General features: G+C 46.0%; 1 protein-coding gene across 1 annotated transcript in view; it reads left to right on the forward strand.

The window, feature by feature from the left end:
- Window positions 1-4,033, forward strand: part of LOC139383016 (rho guanine nucleotide exchange factor TIAM1-like) — an 83,922-nt gene extending 79,889 nt beyond the window's left edge. Inside the window, exons 27-28 of the mRNA XM_071127309.1 lie at window positions 2,947-3,119; window positions 3,346-4,033. Of these exons, the coding sequence (XP_070983410.1) occupies window positions 2,947-3,119; window positions 3,346-3,962 (790 nt within the window). The 3' untranslated portion in view covers window positions 3,963-4,033. The remainder of the gene's footprint in view (window positions 1-2,946; window positions 3,120-3,345) is intronic.
- Window positions 4,034-20,274: the final 16,241 nt, after the last annotated feature.

Consider the following 20,274-nt stretch of genomic DNA (forward strand, 5'->3'; position numbering starts at 1 on the left):
ACTATATACAGGGGTACAGGTTAGTAATGAGACTATATACAGGGGTACAGGTTAGTAATGAGACTATATACAGGGGTACAGGTCAGTAATGAGACTATATACAGGGGGTACCGGTACCGAGCCAATAACGAGACTATATACAGGGGATACCGGTACCGAGCCAATAACGAGACTATATACAGGGGGTACCGGTACCGAGCCAATAACGAGACTATATACAGGGGGTACCGGTACCGAGCCAATAACGAGACTATATACAGGGGGTACCGGTACCGAGCCAATAACGAGACTATATACAGGGGGTACCGGTACCGAGTCAGTGTGTGGGGGTACAGGTTAGTAATGAGACTATATACAGGGGTACAGGTTAGTAATGAGACTATATACAGGAGTACAGGTTAGTAATGAGACTATATACATGAGTACAGGTTAGTAATGAGGCTATATACAGGGGGTACCGGTACCGAGTCAGTGTGTGGGGGTACAGGTTAGTAATGAGACTATATACAGGGGTACAGGTTAGTAATGAGACTATATACAGGGGTACAGGTCAGTAATGAGACTATATACAGGGGATACCGGTACCGAGCCAATAACGAGACTATATACAGGGGGTACCGGTACCGAGCCAATAACGAGACTATATACAGGGGGTACCGGTACCGAGTCAGTGTGTGGGGGTACAGGTTAGTAATGAGGCTATATACTGGGGGTACCGGTACCGAGTCAGTGTGTGGGGGTACAGGTTAGTAATGAGGCTATATACAGGGGGTACCGGTACCGAGTCAATGTGGAGGCTATATACAGGGGGTACCGGTACCGAGTCAGTGTGTGGGGGTACAAGTTAGTAATGAGGCTATATACAGGGGGTACCGGTACCGAGTCAATGTGGAGGCTATATACAGGGGGTACCGGTACCGAGTCAATGTGGAGGCTATATACAGGGGGTACCGGTACCGAGTCAATGTGGAGGCTATAAACAGGGGGTACCGGTACCGAGTCAATGTGGAGGCTATATACAGGGGGTACCAGTACAGAGTCAATGTGGAGGCTATATACAGGGGGTACCGGTACCGAGTCAATGTGGAGGCTATATACAGGGGGTACCGGTACCGAGTCAATGTGGAGGCTATATACAGGGGGTACCGGTACCGAGTCAATGTGGAGGCTATATACAGGGGGTACCGGTACAGAGTCCATGTGGAGGCTATATACAGGGGGTACCGGTACCGAGTCAATGTGTGGGGATACAGGTTAGTAATGAGACTATATACAGGGGTACAGGTTAGTAATGAGGCTATATACAAGGGTACAGGTTAGTAATGAGACTATATACAGGGGGGGTACAGGTTAGTAATGAGACTATATTCAGGGGTACAGGTTAGTAATGAGGCTATATACAGGGGTACAGGTTAGTAATGAGGCTATATACAGGGGTACAGGTTAGTAATGAGGCTATATACAGGGGGGGAACAGGTTAGTAATGAGACTATATACAGGGGTACAGGTTAGTAATGAGACTATATACAGGGGTACAGGTTAGTAATGAGACTATATACAGGGGTACAGGTTAGTAATGAGACTATATACAGGGGTACAGGTCAGTAATGAGACTATATACAGGGGATACCGGTACCGAGTCAATGTGTGGGGATACAGGTTAGTAATGACTATACAGGGGTACAGGTTAGTAATGAGACTATATACAGGGGCACAGGTTAGTAATGAGACTATATACAGGGGGTACAGGTTAGTAATGAGACTATATACAGGGGGGGTACAGGTTAGTAATGAGACTATATACAGGGGGGGTACAGGTTAGTAATGAGACTATATACAGGGGGGGTACAGGTTAGTAATGAGACTATATACAGGGGTACAGGTTAGTAATGAGAATATATACAGGGGTACAGGTTAGTAATGAGACTATATACAGGGGTACAGGTTTGTAATGAGACTATGTACAGGGGTACAGGTTAGTAATGAGACTATATACAGGGGGTACAGGTTAGTAATGAGACTATATACAGGGGGTACAGGTTAGTAATGAGACTATATACAGGGGGTACAGGTTAGTAATGAGGCTATATACAGGGGTACAGGTTAGTAATGAGACTATATACAGGGGGCACCGGTTAGTAATGAGACTATATACAGGGGGCACCGGTTAGTAATGAGACTATATACAGGGGGCACCGGTTAGTAATGAGACTATATACAGGGGTACAGGTTAGTAATGAGACTATATACAGGGGGCACCGGTTAGTAATGAGACTATATACAGGGGGCACCGGTTAGTAATGAGACTATATACAGGGGTACAGGTTAGTAATGAGACTATATACAGGGGGTACAGGTTAGTAATGAGACTATATACAGGGGTACAGGTTAGTAATGAGGCTATATACAGGGGGTACAGGTTAGTAATGAGACTATATACAGGGGTACAGGTTAGTAATGAGGCTATATACAGGGGGTACCGGTACCGAGTCAATGTGTGGGGATACAGGTTAGTCGAGGTAATTATACATAGATAATAAACAGTGAGTAGCAGCAGTGTAAAAACAAAGGGGGTCAATGTAAATAGTCTGGGTGGCCATTTAATTAATTGTTCATCAGTCTTATGGCTTGGAGTTAGAATCTGTTAAGGATCCCTTTGGACCTAGACTTGGTGCTCTGGTACCGCTTGCCATGCAGTAACAGAGAGAACAGTATATGACTTTAGGTTCCTCTGACACCGCCTGGTATATAGATCCTGTATGGCAGGAATCCCTGCTCCAGTGATGTACTGGGCCGTATGCACTACCCTCTGTAGCGTCTTACCGAGCAGTTGCCGTACCAGGCGGTGATGCAACCCGTCTGGATGCTCTCGATGGTGCAGCTGTATAACTTTTTGAGGATCTGGGAACCCCATGCCAAATCTTTTCAAATCTCTCTTTCGTCCAGTTCTGTGGACAGTAAGCAGGACTTCCTGAAGACAGTCCACTCCATCTTAAGAGATAAACAACGACGTCAGCTGATGAAGACAGAGTCTCTACCTCCCAACCAGCAGTACGTCCCCTTCGGAGGCAAACGCCTCTGTGCCCTGAAGGGAGCCAGACCTGCCATGAACAGAGCAGGTAGGTGCTGTCGGGAGGGAAGAGGCGTGTGGGAGGGGGTGGGATGGGATTGTGGATTATGTGATTGGACGTGGGTCGTCTGTGTGCTTGTGTCAGTGTGATTTAAAGCAGGTAACCGTTAACAGCTAGCTTACGCGGTGTATATTTTATATGTCATCTATTGACGTTGTTATCTAATCCATTCATCCCACTGAAACCTTGATGTCTGTTTCTCTTCCCTCTGCAGAGTCAGACCCGGCGAGGACCCTGGGTCGGAGGAAACTGGTGAGGAACCGTTTCACTATCGACACAGACATCGTCTTCGACGGCGAGCCGGACCAGGAGTCCCCTCTGTCTCCACTGTCTTCCGAAGAGCCTGATGGACAGGGACAAAGGGAAGGACAGGGAAAGGAATGGGGGGAGGTGCAGGCAGGGGATACAGACCGCTGGGTGGAGGAGCAGATTGACCTGGAGCACTACGAGGCGCAGCAGGAGGCGCAGCAGGAGAAGGAGGTGAAAGGAAGAGGAGACGTTAAAGAAACAGAGATCCTTAGTGGTGATGATGATTTCTGCCTGTCTGTCAGAGGACCCTCCACTGAATCACTGTCCAACACAGACCTAGATGGGCCTATCGGGGCCCTGTCCCTGGGAGAGGAAGGCCAAGATAGAGGCCCTAAACACCCCCAGCCCCAGGGAGCCATGGGGACCACCACCCCAGGGATGAGACTTTCCCACCTGGGGAATCAGTGTGGCCTATCTGGGATGAGTGTGGATGACCAGGGGGCTAGGGAGGAAGGTGAGGACATCTGGCTACGCAGGGAGAACTGTCCCCCGGACTCAGGGGGTCAGACACTACAGAGCTAGACTACAAGATCAGCAGATAGTTACAGACAGTGTGTCTCACCACTCAGACAGAGAGCTTTATACGAGTTACAAATGGCACCTTTTTCCCTATTTGGGGCCCATAAGGTTCTGGTCGAAAGTAGTGCACTATATAGGGAATAGGGCCCTGTCTAAAGCAGTGCACTATATAGGGAATAGGGCCCTGTCTAAAGCAGTGCACTATATAGGGAATAGGGCCCTGTCTAAAGCAGTGCACTATATAGGGAATAGGGTTCTATAGGGCTCTGGTCTAAAGTGGTGCGCTATATAGGGAATAGGGCTCTGGTCTAAAGTAGTGCACTATATAAGGAATAGGGTTCTATAGGGCTCTGGTCTAAAGTAGTGCACTATATAGGGAATAGGGTTCTATAGGGCCCTGGTCTAAAATAGTGCACTATATATAGGGAATAGGGTTCTATAGGGCCCTGGTCTAAAGTAGTGCACTATATAGCGAATAGGGCCCTGTCTAAAGCAGTGCACTTTATAGGGAATAGGGCCCTGGTCTAAAGTAGTGCACTATATATAGGGAATAGGGTTCAATAGGGCCCTGGTCTAAAGTAGTGCACTATATAGGGAATAGGGTTCTATAGGGCCCTGGTCTAAAGTAGTGCACTATATAGGGAATAGGGTTCTATAGGGCTCTGGTCTAAAGTAGTGCACTATATAGGGAATAGGGTTATATAGGGCCCTGGTCTAAAGTAGTGCACTATATAGGGAATAGGGTTCTATAGGGTTCTGGTCTAAAGTAGTGCACTATATATAGGGAATAGGGTTCTATAGGGCCCTGGTCTAAAGTAGTGCACTATATATAGGGAATAGGGTTCTATAGGGTCCTGGTCTAAAGTAGTGCACTATATATAGGGAATAGGGTTCTATAGGGCCCTGGTCTAAGGTAGTGCACTATATAGGGAATAGGGTTCTATAGGGCTCTGGTCTAAAGTAGTGCACTATATAGGGAATAGGGCTCTGGTCTAAAGTAGTGCACTATATAGGGAATAGGGTTCTATAGGGCCCTGGTCTAAAGTAGTGCACTATATATAGGGAATAGGGTTCTATAGGGCCCTGGTCCAAAGTAGTGCACTATATATAGGGAATAGGGTTCTATAGGGCCCTGGTCTAAAGTAGTACACTATATATAGGGAATAGGGTTCTATAGGGCTCTGGTCTAAAGTAGTGCACTATATAGGGAATAGGGTTCTATAGGGCCCTGGTCTAAAGGGTGCCATTTGGGAAGCATCCATGAGCTTCAAGAAATAATCAGTAAGCAATCAATCAATCAATCCCCACCCATCAATATTACATGTGCATAGATATGCATGGCACAGCTACTTCAAGCTGCTATATCGACTCCTTGTCAGTGTACTTGAATGCCTTGTTGTGTACAGATACACAAGCTGAAGCCCTCCAATGGGAGTAATACTGGAATACAGGGAGGGGAGGGGTCTTATTGAATCAACCAATCATACGGAGACATGGAGGGGTCTTATCCAATCATATGGTGATGTGGAGGTCAAACTGTGAGAGACTGACTGGCTGGCTGGCTGGCTCACTGTCTGACAGTACAATCATGGACCCTAATCAATACTGTTGCTTGGCATGGTTTGCACATTGGGGCAGATACCAGGGGGTACTATAGGTTCCTGCCCATTGGGGCAGATACCAGGGGGTACTATAGGTTCCTGCACATTGGGGCAGATACCAGGGGGTACTATAGGTTCCTGCACATTGGGGCAGATACCAGGGGGTACTATAGGTTCCTGCCCATTGGGGCAGATACCAGGGGGTACTATAGGTTCCTGCCCATTGGGGCAGATACCAGGGGGTACTATAGGTTCCTGCACATTGGGGCAGATACCAGGGGGTACTATAGGTTCCTGCACATTGGGGCAGATACCAGGGGGTACTATAGGTTCCTGCCCATTGGGGCAGATACCAGGGGGTACTATAGGTTCCTGCCCATTGGGGCAGATACCAGGGGGTACTATAGGTTCCTATGAAACGCAGCGTTGTGACTATAACTACTGTTCCAAGAAGGAGGGAAACGAGGTACAACACACTATGGGGAGTCGCTCTTCAGGGTGAAGGATCTAGAATCACGCCTGACAAGGCCAATTTACATCCTCTCCTTGCTGGAAGCCACACCTTCCACAGGTGATAAGCGTGAGGCTCAGATTAATTCCTTCAAATTAACACCGCTCTTTAAAGAGCCCAGGAACGGGCGGTGCAGGGCCAAACAGGTGTTGTACCTCGTTTCCCTCCTTCAGAGAACAGTAGTTATAGTCATAACGTTACGTTCCTTTCCAGTCAGTCAACTTCGGTACAACATACGATGGGGAAATATAATCCCTCCCCAAGCCAACCCTAACGGATACTAAATGAACCTGACCCCCACCAGACGCGGCAGTCTGGGTGTTACGCATACGGTGCGCTGCCTAGTGACTTCCCCTTGTCCCCTGGTCCCAGCCGTAAGCACACTGTGTGACATCCAAGCGATAAAACCTCACAAGTGTGTGGTGATGCCCAACTATCTCCTATAGTCAACACTTTAAACAACAGCCGTCACGTTGTCAGACTCCCGGTGGAGTGGGCACGTACACCGCGCTAGGTAACGCCTTGCTGCTATATGCCAGAGAGAGAGAGATCCCCCACAATCCAGTGGGAGAGACGCTGCTTAGAGAGCGTCCTGCTGGATTAGCAAAACAGAAAAAACAACAATATGCTGGTCACATGACCCAGGCCCGTTCAATATACGTGAAGTGAAGTTCGCACCGGACACACGGCATGTAACCTCCGTTGCTCTTCAGAAAGCAAACAGAGGAGGCTGAAAAGGGAAATAGCTCATAAGCTAAGGATCTGTAGGACATGTCGGAGAAAAGGGCGCTCACATGGGTAGGCAGACCATTCCATAAAAATGGAGCTCTATAGGAGAAAGCCCTGCCTCCAGCTGTTTGGTTAGAAATTCTAGGGACAATTGGGAGGCCTGCGTCTTGTGACCGTAGCGTACGTGTAGGTATGTACGGCAGGACCAAATCAGAGAGATAGGTAGGAGCAAGCCCATGTAATGCTTTGTAGGTTAGCAGTAAAACCTTGAAATCAACCCTTGCCTTAACAGGAAACCAGTGTAGAGAGGCTAGCACTGGAGTAATATGATAATTTTTTTTGGTTCTAGTCAGGATTCTAGCAGCCGTATTTAGCACTAACTGAAGTTTATTTAGTGCTTTATCCGGGTAGCCGGAAAGTAGAGCATTGCAGTAGTCTAACCTAGAAGTGACAAAAGCATGGATATATTTGTTGAACCTCTTCCATATCTGGTCAACAGCAGTACACTGTCAGAAGTTCCGGGTCAGTCTCTTTTTGAAAAGATGTTGAAAGGGGGCCACACCCATCCAGATCGTTGGAAGGGGGCCACACCCATCCAGATCGTTGGAAGGGGGCCACACCCACCCAGATCGTTGGAAGGGGGCCACACCCACCCAGATCGTTGAAAGGGGGCCACACCCACCCAGATCGTTGAAAGGGGGCCCACCCATCCAGATCGTTGAAAGGGGGCCACACCCATCCAGATCGTTGAAAGGGGGCCACACCCATCCAGATCGTTGAAAAGGGGCCCGCCCATCCAGATCGTTGAAAGGGGGCCACACCCATCCAGATCGTTGAAAGGGGGCCACACCCATGCAGATCGTTGAAAGGGGGCCACACCCATGCAGATCGTTGAAAAGGGGCCACACCCATACAGATCGTTGAAAAGGGGCCACACCCATGCAGATCGTTGAAAAAGGGCCCGCCCATCCAGATCGTTGAAAGGGGGCCACACCCATCCAGATCGTTGAAAAGGGGCCCGCCCATCCAGATCGTTGAAAAGGGGCCCGCCCATCCAGATCGTTGAAAGGGGGCCACACCCATCCAGATTGTTGAAAGAGGGCCCACCCATGCAGCATCTTTTTTTTATTCAAACCTTATTTTACCAGGTCAGTTGACTGAGAACACATTCTCATTTACAGCAATGACCTGGGGAATAGTTACAGGGGAGAGGAGGGGGATGAATGAGTCAATTGGAAGCTCGGGATGATTAGGTGGCCATGATGGTATGAAGGGCAGATTGGGAATATAGCCAGGACACTGGTTTAGATAATTAAGGGTTGGACATGGTTGTTGTCAGTTCTTCTATGAAATCTGGAAACGGGTAGGTGGCACTTGACTGTGGGGCCAGGTACTTCCCACCGAGCCTTGATGTCTGCCGCGGGGGTTGAACACGGCTACTTCACCTCCAAATGCATAGCCGCCCTGCGGCACAGTTCTGTTACCTCTATTCCCGTAGCGTGAGGAGGTTGCGGTCCCGGAACTAAGTCCTCTTCGTCATCCGAGAAACTCCCGGAGCGACAAGAGACACCAAGAGACACCAAGTCGTCATCCAAACCTGGGCCCTGTATGTAACCAACCGTCTCACTAATCCCCCTGTATTAATGCTAGTTCCACCTGTTCCGACGACAGTCTCAAGTCTCTCTCCATTTCCTGCACCTCAGTCCCAGCCGGTGTGTCGGCATCTGGGAAGGGAAAGTTGCCATCGGTAACACTAAGCTTCCTCAAGAATTCTACATGTATTTCCAGGGAGTTTGCCCGCAGTACGTGGCGATGGGCACACTGACTGGTTGGAGGGAGGGCCACCTGAGCATGCGCCAGGCTGAGACAAACTACTCAGAAATGATCTTTCAGAGAAATACTATAACCGTGTGACTGGGGGACAGTTTTTAGTTGGCGCAATGTAACGTCTCGCTTTCTAATTGTTTGTTTTAGTAGCCTGAATCGGTCCGGTTCACATCGAGGTGAAGGAATAATTGAAGGTATGAATCCGAGCCTCGCGCTTGTCACCTGTGGAAAGTCGGCGCTATTTCATCGGCCCTGTCAGGCGCGATCGTAGATCCTTCAACCGAAGTCGCGAGAGTGCGACTCCCCGTAGTATGTTGAACCGAAGTTGACTGACACAAAGGGAACCTTGTCTGAGAGACAGCTTTTGTACCATAGTATATTATCTGAATCCTTCCACAGATCCAAGGTTTGAGGACAGCCTAGTCAAGTCTTGCAAAGTTTACTAATAGGTGTGTTTTCATTTTTATTCTAGCAACACAGATGCGTTTTTTTTTTGGAGCAATTTTACTTTCTTCGTTTTGTATATAATTTTGACTTCCTGTTTTGAAAAACCGAAACCAGGCTGGCTAGCTTTTTAGTCTTACAACTATTTGGTTTGTTCTCTGATGACATAGAAGAGAAGAATGATGTTTTATTTACCCGGTCTTCACTGAGGCTAAGGGAATTGTGTTTTTAAGTTAACAAAATCCTGTTTTACTTGAATTGTCATATTATTCATTTGTAATCTTTTTTTCTGTCTTATTTTTTGTTTGTTGGTCATCCTTTACGGCTCTTCATTCCACCGGTTCTGATTACTACATTATCTTTGTGAATAATAACTATCTCCGTGCACATTTTTGCTGTTAGACAACTTGCACATGCATTCAATAGTTTTTTTTTTCTGTTAAGAAATTAATTTCTTGCAGTTCTCTGTTTGTTCACCACCGATAATGCACTATCAATAGCCTTGATTTTATTTATTCATCTAGTGAATTGGTGTTGATGATATTTGCCACCACAACAGACCCCCCCCCCAAACAAGATGGCGAATATGTGTAAACATAAATCCTCCAATCATAGTATTAATAATTATAATACCTGTGAAACAACCCATTGTGCTACTAAGACTGCATTTTTATTACTCTGTATGTAAATATTATAATGTGTTTATCATATCAAATAAATTGGTTTCCTACTTGTCATTTACAGCACTGTACGGTTGTTTTCAGTCGTGGTTTGGTTCAACTTCAGCTTCTAGTGGGTATCTATGGACTGTGAAATGTTGTAGAGAACCGTTTTGTCGAGAGACAGAGAGAAAATAAACATTTATGTCCAATGTGCCCAGACATGTCTGGGGGAAAAAAGCTCATTCTGAGAAAAATCTTCCTCTGTGTGATCCGGAAAGAGGGAGAAGACCACACACACCGTGATAAAGACCACACACACCATGATACAGACCACACACACTGTGATAAAGACCACACACACTGTGATAAAGAGAAGGCCACACCGTTTCAGAACAGCAGGTGAAAAGCAGAACTGCTGTAAACTGACTTTCAAGACCTCGGAGCAGCCGCTGAAGTCAGACATGCTCGGACAAGCACAGTCAGTGAGGGATGAAAAGAGAGAGATAGATGGGAGCCAGAGGTGAGAGGAGGTCTTTGTTGCATGGGGCCATTCTGAACACGAGGCCAACCTGTCTCGTTGAGAAGCTGCCAAACTGTAGCAGCGTGATTGTCCTGCTTACAGCCAGGAGGAAAATGAAAAGAACGGGTCAGGTCTCTGGAGGGGAAAGACTGAGGCGGAGGAGGAGAGGGACAGGGAGGAGGAGAGGGACAGGGAGGAGGAGAGGGACAGAGAGGAGGTGAGGGACAGGCAGGGGGAAAGAAGGACAGGGAGGAGGAGAGGGACAGGCAGGAGGAAAGGAGGACAGGCAGGAGGAGAGGGACAGGCAGGAGGACAGGCAGGATGAAAGGAGGAGAGGGACAGGCAGGAGGAAAGGAGGACAGGCAGGTGGAGAGGGACATGGAGGAGGAGAGGGACAGGCAGGAGGAGAGGGACAGGCAGAAGGACAGGCAGGAGGAAAGGAGGACAGGCAGGAGTAAAGGGAGTGGGACAGGGAGGTGGAGAGGAGGACAAGCAGGAGGATAGGCAAGGAGGAGAGGGACGTGGAGGAGGAGAGGGACGTGGAGGAGAGGGAGGTGGAGGAGGAGAGGGACGTGGAGGAGGAGAGGGAGGTGGAGAGGGAGGTGGAGGAGGAGAGGGACGTGGAGGTGGAGAGGGACGTGGAGGAGGAGAGGGACGTGGAGGTGGAGAGAGACAGGCAGGAGGAAAGGGACAGGCAGGAGGAGAGGGGCAGAAAGGAGGACAGGCAGGAGGAGAGGGACAGGCAGGAGGAAAGGGACGTGGAGGTGGAGAGGGACAGAGGTGGAGATGGACAGGGAGGTGGAGAGGGACATGGAGGTGGAGAGGGACACAAGAGGGGAGGAGAGGAGGGAGGTGTATTGCAGTGTATTTGCTTGGCACTTACAGTGGGGCAAAAAAGTATTTAGTCAGCCACCAACTGTGCAAGTTCTCCCACTTAAAAAGATGAGAGAGGCCTGTAATTTTCATCATAGGTACACTTCAACCATGACAGACAAAATGAGATTTAAAAAATCCAGAAAATCACATTGTAGGATTTTTAATTAATTTATTTGCAAATTATAGTGGAAAATAAGTATTTGGTCACCTACAAACAAGCAAGATTTCTGGCTCTCACAGACCTGTAACTTCTTCTTTAAGAGGCTCCTCTGTCCTCCACTCGTTACCTGTATTAATGGCACCTGTTTGAACTTGTTATCAGTATAAAAGACACCTGTCCACAACCTCAAACAGTCACACTCCAAACTCCACTATGGCCAAGACCAAAGAGCTGTCAAAGGACACCAGAAACAAAATTGTAGACCTGCACCAGGCTGGGAAGACTGAATCTGCAATAGGTAAGCAGCTTGGTTTGAAGAAATCAACTGTGGGAGCAATTATTAGGAAATAATTGTGAAGAAAAAACCTTGTGAAGACTTACAGAAAACGTTTGACCTCTGTCATTGCCAACAAAGGGTATATAACAAAGTATTGAGATAAACTTTTGTTATTGACCAAATACTTATTTTCCACCATAATTTGCAAATAAATTCATTTAAAATCCTACAATGTGATTTTCTGGATTTTTTTTCTCATTTTGTCTGTCATAGTTGAAGTGTACCTATCATGAAAATTACAGGCCTCTCTCATCTTTTTTTAAGTGGGAGAACTTGCACGATTGGTGGCCCCACTGTATGAAAACAAGGAGCAACCGTGGTTTCCCCTCCCTGAGCCCATCCCTCCTTGTCAATCTGCTCTGGTCTGTAACGACTAAAGGGCTATGTGCGGCAGGAGATTCATGTACCGTTGTTTTCCTTGGACAAAAACATATACCATTAAGCCCAACTTATCCCTGTCCTCCCCTACTATATTTGAGTCCTTGTGAAGACAAGTTTCTGACCCAAATGGCTACCCATTCTCTACATAGTACACTTAATAGGGAACAGGCTATCCTGCGGACACAGACCTTATGTTGACAGGGGAGTCACCCTGGCTGGCCTGCGTTAGCAACCTGTCACTCCTCATAGACACTTGCGCAGGCACTCGCACAAACACACCATGTCACTCACCTAACTAACACAGCTGATCAGTGGCTTGATGGAGTCCGGAACTGATCTCTGGAACAGGGGTAATTGACAGTGACAGGGTGGGTGGGTGTGTGTCCGTTCCACACAGTGCAGTGGAAGAGAGGAGACAGCAGAGGGGAGAACAGGACTCTGTTACTGCAGCACTACATTATAGAGTGTTGTTGAGGCCTGGGCTGTGGCTGGAGTCACCATGACAACATCCTGTTACGGGTAAGTCCCTCCTGTTGATGGAATCCATCACAGCCTGAGTGGAGAGAGGCAGGAGAGACAGGAGTGGAGAAAGACAGGGGTGGAGAGAGAGAGGAGTGGAGAGAGAGAGAGAGGAGTGGAGAGGATGGAGAGACAGGAGTGGAGAGAGAGAGAGAGAGGAGTGGAGAGGATGGAGAGACAGGAGTGGAGAGAGAGAGAGAGGAGTGGAGAGGATGGAGAGACAGGAGTGGAGAGAGAGAGAGAGGAGTGGAGAGAGAGACAGGAGAGAGAGACAGGAGAGAGAGACAGGAGTGGAGAGAGAGAGAGAGGAGTGGAGAGGATGGAGAGACAGGAGTGGAGAGGATGGAGAGACAGGAGTGGAGAGAGAGACAGGAGAGAGAGACAGGAGTGGAGAGAGAGACAAGAGAGACTGGAGTGGAGAGGCAGGAGAGAGACAGGAGTCTGGGCGGGACTTAATGGGATGTGACTGGAGGAGAGGAGAGACAATTTGAGTCTGCAAGATTATCATTTATATAGTTTCTGTCCCAAATGGCACCCTTTTCCCTATTAAGGACACTACTTTTGTCCAGGTCACATAAGACTCTGGTAGAAAGTACTGCATTGTTTAGGCAATAAGAAACATGGAGCGAATGGTTTCACTGTCAACAATTATTGATTCAAATAGATATTTTTTTGTTATTTTTTTAAATTATTGTTAACTTAATCTGTTTACAGGATGTGTGTAACGTTTGGCTCATAGTGTGTAATACCATTTACAAACAGCAGGTGGGGCTCTGTGTCCAGTTTTAGGGCTGTCTGTCAAAAACGTCTTTCCACCTGAAACTTGTGACCAGTATTTGATTTTAGACCTGATCCAAAGTAACTATCTAATTTCTGCTCGGATATAATTCTGGTTTAGACCTGATCCAAAGTAACTAACTAACTAATTTCTGCTCTGATATAATTCTGGTTTAGACCTGATCCAAAGTAACTAACTAACTAATTTCTGCTCTGATATAATTCTGGTTTAGACCTGATCCAAAGTAACTAACTAACTAATTTCTGCTCTGATATAATTCTGGTTTAGACCTGATCCAAAGTAACTAACTAACTAATTTCTGCTCTGATATAATTCTGGTTTAGACCTGATCCAAAGTAACTAACTAACTAATTTCTGTTCTGATATAATTCTGGTTTAGACCTGATCCAAAGTAACTAACTAACTAATTTCTGCTCGGATATAATTCTGGTTTAGACCTGATCCAAAGTAACTAACTAACTAATTTCTGTTCTGATATAATTCTGGTTTAGACCTGATCCAAAGTAACTAACTAACTAATTTCTGTTCTGATATAATTCTGGTTTAGACCTGATCCAAAGTAACTAACTAACTAATTTCTGCTCTGATATAATTCTGGTTTAGACCTGATCCAAAGTAACTAACTAACTAATTTCTGTTCTGATATAATTCTGGTTTAGACCTGATCCAAAGTAACTAACTAACTAATTTCTGCTCGGATATAATTCTGGTTTAGACCTGATCCAAAGTAACTAACTAACTAATTTCTGCTCGGATATAATTCTGGTTTAGACCTGATCCAAAGTAACTAACTAACTAATTTCTGCTCGGATATAATTCTGGTTTAGACCTGATCCAAAGTAACTAACTAACTAATTTCTGCTCGGATATAATTCTGGTTTAGACCTGATCCAAAGTAACTAACTAACTAATTTCTGCTCTGATATAATTCTGGTTTAGACCTGATCCAAAGTAACTAACTAACTAATTTCTGCTCTGATATAATTCTGGTTTAGACCTGATCCAAAGTAACTAACTAACTAATTTCTGCTCGGATATAATTCTGGTTTAGACCTGATCCAAAGTAACTAACTAACTAATTTCTGTTCTGATATAATTCTGGTTTAGACCTGATCCAAAGTAACTAACTAACTAATTTCTGCTCGGATATAATTCTGGTTTAGACCTGATCCAAAGTAACTAACTAACTAATTTCTGTTCTGATATAATTCTGGTTTAGACCTGATCCAAAGTAACTAACTAACTAATTTCTGCTCTGATATAATTCTGGTTTAGACCTGATCCAAAGTAACTAACTAACTAATTTCTGTTCTGATATAATTCTGGTTTAGACCTGATCCAAAGTAACTAACTAACTAATTTCTGTTCTGATATAATTCTGGTTTAGACCTGATCCAAAGCTCCAACCTCGATGAACACATAAACCTCTCGACATATTTCAAACATGAGAAAGGTCACATCCTTTCAAAGCTTTAGTTGTAACATACCGGCCTTGTTTTCAGATCTGTTCCCATTAAGTGTTGAAAGTTGTCACAAGTAAATATTTATTTAACCTTTTATTTACAATGACCGGCCTACCGGAGGAACAGTGGGGAAGAACAACAGATTTTTACCTTGTCAACCTTTTCAGTTACTGACCCAACGCTCTAAACCACTAGGCTACCTGACGCCCCTCAGAGTAAATACCTGTTTTCTCCAGAACCGTTGATTTCTAGACCAGCGGTCAATGAATGAGACCGTGATATACAGTCATCTTATTGTGTCCCTTAAAGATCCCTATTGTGTTGCCAAAAAGAACATCTCACTGTTGAAAAGCTGTGCAGCATTGTATAGTTAGTTATACACTGTAGCCTTCCTGATACCATTCCACAGGTTTCATTTAGTTGTTCTGGTAGTTTGAGTCAGTCAGACTGTTCTCTGTAGGTAGAGACTGGGGTGTGATTCCCCTGGTCACGGTAGTTTGTTCTCTGTAGGTAGAGACTGGGGTGTGATTCCCCTGGTCATGGTAGTTTGTTCTCTGTAGGTAGAGACTGGGGTGTGATTCCCCTGGTCATGGTAGTTTGTTCTCTGTGGGTAGAGACTGGGGTGTGATTCCCCTGGTCATGGTAGTTTGTTCTCTGTGGGTAGAGACTGGTGTGTGATTCCCCTGGTCACGGTAGTTTGTTCTCTGTAGGTAGAGACTGGGGTGTGATTCCCCTGGTCATGGTAGTTTGTTCTCTGTAGGTGGAGACTGGTGTGTGATTCCCCTGGTCATGGTAGTTTGTTATCTGTAGGTAGAGACTGGGGTGTGATTCCCCTGGTCATGGTAGTTTGTTCTCTGTAGGTAGAGACTGGTGTGTGATTCCCCTGGTCATGGTAGTTTGTTCTCTGTAGGTAGAGACTGGTGTGTGATTCCCCTGGTCACGGTAGTTTGTTCTCTGTAGGTAGAGACTGGGGTGTGATTCCCCTGGTCATGGTAGTTTGTTCACTGTAGGTGGAGACTGGTGTGTGATTCCCCTGGTCATGGTAGTTTGTTATCTGTAGGTAGAGACTGGGGTGTGATTCCCCTGGTCATGGTAGTTTGTTCTCTGTAGGTAGAGACTGGGGTGTGATTCCCCTGGTCATGGTAGTTTGTTCTCTGTGGGTAGAGACTGGGGTGTGATTCCCCTGGTCATGGTAGTTTGTTCTCTGTAGGTAGAGACCAGGGTGTGATTCCCCTGGTCATGGCAGTTTGTTCTCTGTAGGTAGAGACTGGTGTGTGATTCCCCTGGTCACGGTAGTTTGTTCTCTGTAGGTAGAGACTGGGGTGTGATTCCCCTGGTCATGGTAGTTTGTTCTCTGTAGGTAGAGACTGGAGTGTGATTCCCCTGGTCATGGTAGTTTGTTCTCTGTAGGTAGAGACTGGGGTGTGATTCCCCTGGTCACGGTAGTTTGTTCTCTGTAGGTAGAGACTGGGGTGTGATTCCCCTGGTCATGGTAGTTTGTTCTCTGTAGGTAGAGACTGGTGTGTGATTCCCCTGGTCATGGTAGTTTGTTCTCTGTAGGTAGAGACTGGTGTGTGATTCCCCTGGTCATGGTAGTTTGTTCTCTGTAGGTAGAGACTGGGGTGTGATTCCCCTGGTCATGGTAGTTTGTTCTCTGTAGGTAGAGACCGGGGTGTGATTCCCCTGGTCATGGCAGTTTGTTCTCTGTAGGTAGAGACTGGTGTGTGATTCCCCTGGTCACGGTAGTTTGTTCTCTGTAGGTAGAGACTGGTGTGTGATTCCCCTGGTCATGGTAGTTTGAGTCATTCAGGCTGTTCTCTGTAGGTAGAGAGTGCTGTGTGTTTACGTTTGAAAACCTGTTGATGATGTCAGACTGACCCAACGGGTCCTACTGGTTTTCAGTTTCTCTTCCTGTTTTCTCTCCCCTCAGCCCCTCCCCCCTCTTCTCCTCCTTGTCATCATGGCTCAGTCCCTAATGGCACCTCCTTTAAGAAAACCACCCTTTATAAACACCTTTTTCTGTGTGTCCCACTCATACATTTTCACTCTGTTAGGCTACATTATATTTTTGAATGTACACTGTTTTCACCAAAAAGTGATGAGTCCCAAAAGGATCCGCGTTGTAGCAATAACCCAGCTATTAGGCTGGCAGCAGCCCCATTGTTGAGTACTGTTAACCTGCCTGGTCTTAGAGCTACAGATCTGTAGTAGACAGCTAGCTAATCAGCTGGCAGCAGCAGTGCTGGCCTTAGAGCTACAGATCTGTAGTAGACAGCTAGCTAATCAGCTGGCAACAACAGTGCTGAGTACTGTTAACCTGCCTGGTCTTAGAGCTACAGATCTGTAGTAGACAGCTAGCTAATCAGCTGGCAACAACAGTGCTGAGTAATTTTAACCTGCCTGGCCTTAGAGCTACAGATCTGTAGTAAACAGTTAGCTAATCAGCTGGCAACAACAGTGCTGGCCTTAGAGCTACAGATCTGTAGTAGACAGCTAGCTAATCAGCTGGCAACAGCAGTGCTGAGTACTGTTAACCTGCCTGGCCTTAGAGCTACAATTAAAATTAAAAACTCACATTTTACACAAGTATTCAGACCCTTTACTCAGTACATTGTTGAAGCACCTTTGGCAGCGATTACAGCCTCCAGTCTTCTTGGGTTTGACGCTACAAGCTTGGCACACATGTATTTGGGGAGTTTCTCCCATTCTTCTCTGCAGATCCTCTCAAGCTCTGTCCGGTTGGATGGGGAGTGTCGCTGCACAGCTATTTTCAGGTCTCTCCAGCGATGTTCAATCGAGTTCAAGTCCGGGTTCTGGCTGGGCCACTCAAGGACATTCAGAGACTTGTCCCTAAGATACTCCTGCATTCTCTTGGCTGTGTGCTTAGGGTTGTTGTCCTGTTGGAAGGTGAACCTTCTCCCCAGTCTGAGGACCTGAGTGCTCTGGAGCAGGTTTCAAGGATCTCTCTGTACTTTGCTCCTTTCATCTTTCCCTCGATCCTGACTAATCTCCCAGTCCCTACCACTGAAAAACATCCCCACAGTATGATGCTGCCACCACCATGCTTCACAGATGGTGCTAGGTTTTCTCCAGACGTGACACTTGGCATTCAGGCCAAAGACTTCAATCTTGGTTTCAACAGACCAGAGAATCTTGTTTCTCATGGCCTGAGAGCGGGCTGTCATGTGCCTTTTGGCTAAGGAATGGCTTCAGTCTGGCCACTCTACCATAAAGGCCTGATTGGTGGAGTGCTGCAGAGATGGTTGTTCTTCTGGAAGGTTCTCCCATCTCCACAAAGGAACTCTAGAGCTCTGTCAGAGTGACCATCGGAGTCTTGGTCACCTCCCTGACCAAGTCCCTTCTTTACTCTGTTGTACCACAACACAACACACAGCTTTAGTCTGTTGTACCACAACACAACACACAGCTTTAGTCTGCTGTACCACAACACAACACACAGCTTTAGTCTGTTGTACCACAACACAACACACAGCTTTAGTCTGTTGTACCACAACACAACACACAGCTTTAGTCTGTTGTACCACAACACAACACACAGCTTTAGTCTGTTGTACCACAACACAACACACAGCTTTAGTCTGCTGTACCACAACACAACACACAGCTTTAGTCTGTTGTACCACAACACAACACACAGCTTTAGTCTGTTGTACCACAACACAACACACAGCTTTAGTCTGTTGTACCACAACACAACACACAGCTTTAGTCTGTTGTACCACAACACAACACACAGCTTTAGTCTGTTGTACCACAACACAACACACAGCTTTAGTCTGTTGTACCACAACACAACACACAGCTTTAGTCTGTTGTACCACAACACAACACACAGCTTTAGTCTGTTGTACCACAACACACAGCTTTAGTCTGTTGTACCACAACACAACACACAGCTTTAGTCTGTTGTACCACAACACAACACACAGCTTTAGTCTGTTGTACCACAACACAACACACAGCTTTAGTCTGTTGTACCACAACACAACACACAGCTTTAGTCTGTTGTACCACAACACACAGCTTTAGTCTGTTGTACCACAACACAACACACAGCTTTAGTCTGTTGTACCACAACACAACACACAGCTTTAGTCTGTTGTACCACAACACAACACACAGCTTTACTCTGTTGTACCACAACACAACACACAGCTTTAGTCTGTTGTACCACAACACAACACACAGCTTTAGTCTGTTGTACCACAACGCAACACACAGCTTTAGTCTGTTGTACCACAACACAACACACCGCTTTAGTCTGTTGTACCACAACACAACACACAGCTTTAGTCTGTTGTACCACAACACAACACACAGCTTTAGTCTGTTGTACCACAACACAACACACAGCTTTAGTCTGTTGTACCACAACACAACACACAGCTTTAGTCTGTTGTACCACAACACACAGCTTTAGTCTGTTGTACCACAACACAACACACAGCTTTAGTCTGTTGTACCACAACACAACACACAGCTTTAGTCTGTTGTACCACAACACAACACACAGCTTTAGTCTGTTGTACCACAACACAACACACAGCTTTAGTCTGTTGTACCACAACACACAGCTTTAGTCTGTTGTACCACAACACAACACACAGCTTTAGTCTGTTGTACCACAACACAACACACAGCTTTAGTCTGTTGTACCACAACACAACACACAGCTTTACTCTGTTGTACCACAACACAACACACAGCTTTAGTCTGTTGTACCACAACACAACACACAGCTTTAGTCTGTTGTACCACAACGCAACACACAGCTTTAGTCTGTTGTACCACAACACAACACACCGCTTTAGTCTGTTGTACCACAACACAACACACAGCTTTAGTCTGTTGTACCACAACACAACACACAGCTTTAGTCTGTTGTAACACAACACACAGCTTTACTCTGTTGTACCAAATGGATAAGCAATGTCTAAGTCTGGCTTCTCTATGGCCTCTGCATGATGAATCCTCAACGCTCAGGGTGAGGACAGACCGCTCTTGTCATCTCGTCATGGTAACTATTTTTCTTGTGAAAGGTAGGACTAGATTTGCTGCAGCGTACCCTATGCTAGGGTAATATAAGGACTGAATAGGTGTTTCATTTACATAATCTCCATCTGGTTTTCAGGGGTCCCCTTATTTTTGAATTGTAAAGATTGTTTTAAAACTCTGCAGCTGCAATTAAGAACTGTCTATCACTCGAATGTCATTGTTTTAAATCAGTTATTAATTCAGACCCATAACCATTCAGATGGTGGTAGACTATAGCAGTTATTAATTCAGACCCATAACCATTCAGACCCATAACCATTCAGATGGTGGTAGACTATAGCAGTTATTAATTCAGACCCATTACCACTCAGATGGTGGTAGACTATAGCAGTTATTAATTCAGACCCATAACCATTCAGATGGTGGTAGACTATAGCAGTTATTAATTCAGACCCATAACCCTTCAGATG

The sequence above is a fragment of the Oncorhynchus clarkii genome, chromosome 24 (genome assembly GCF_045791955.1).
Source record: "Oncorhynchus clarkii lewisi isolate Uvic-CL-2024 chromosome 24, UVic_Ocla_1.0, whole genome shotgun sequence".
Lineage (NCBI taxonomy): Eukaryota > Metazoa > Chordata > Actinopteri > Salmoniformes > Salmonidae > Oncorhynchus > Oncorhynchus clarkii.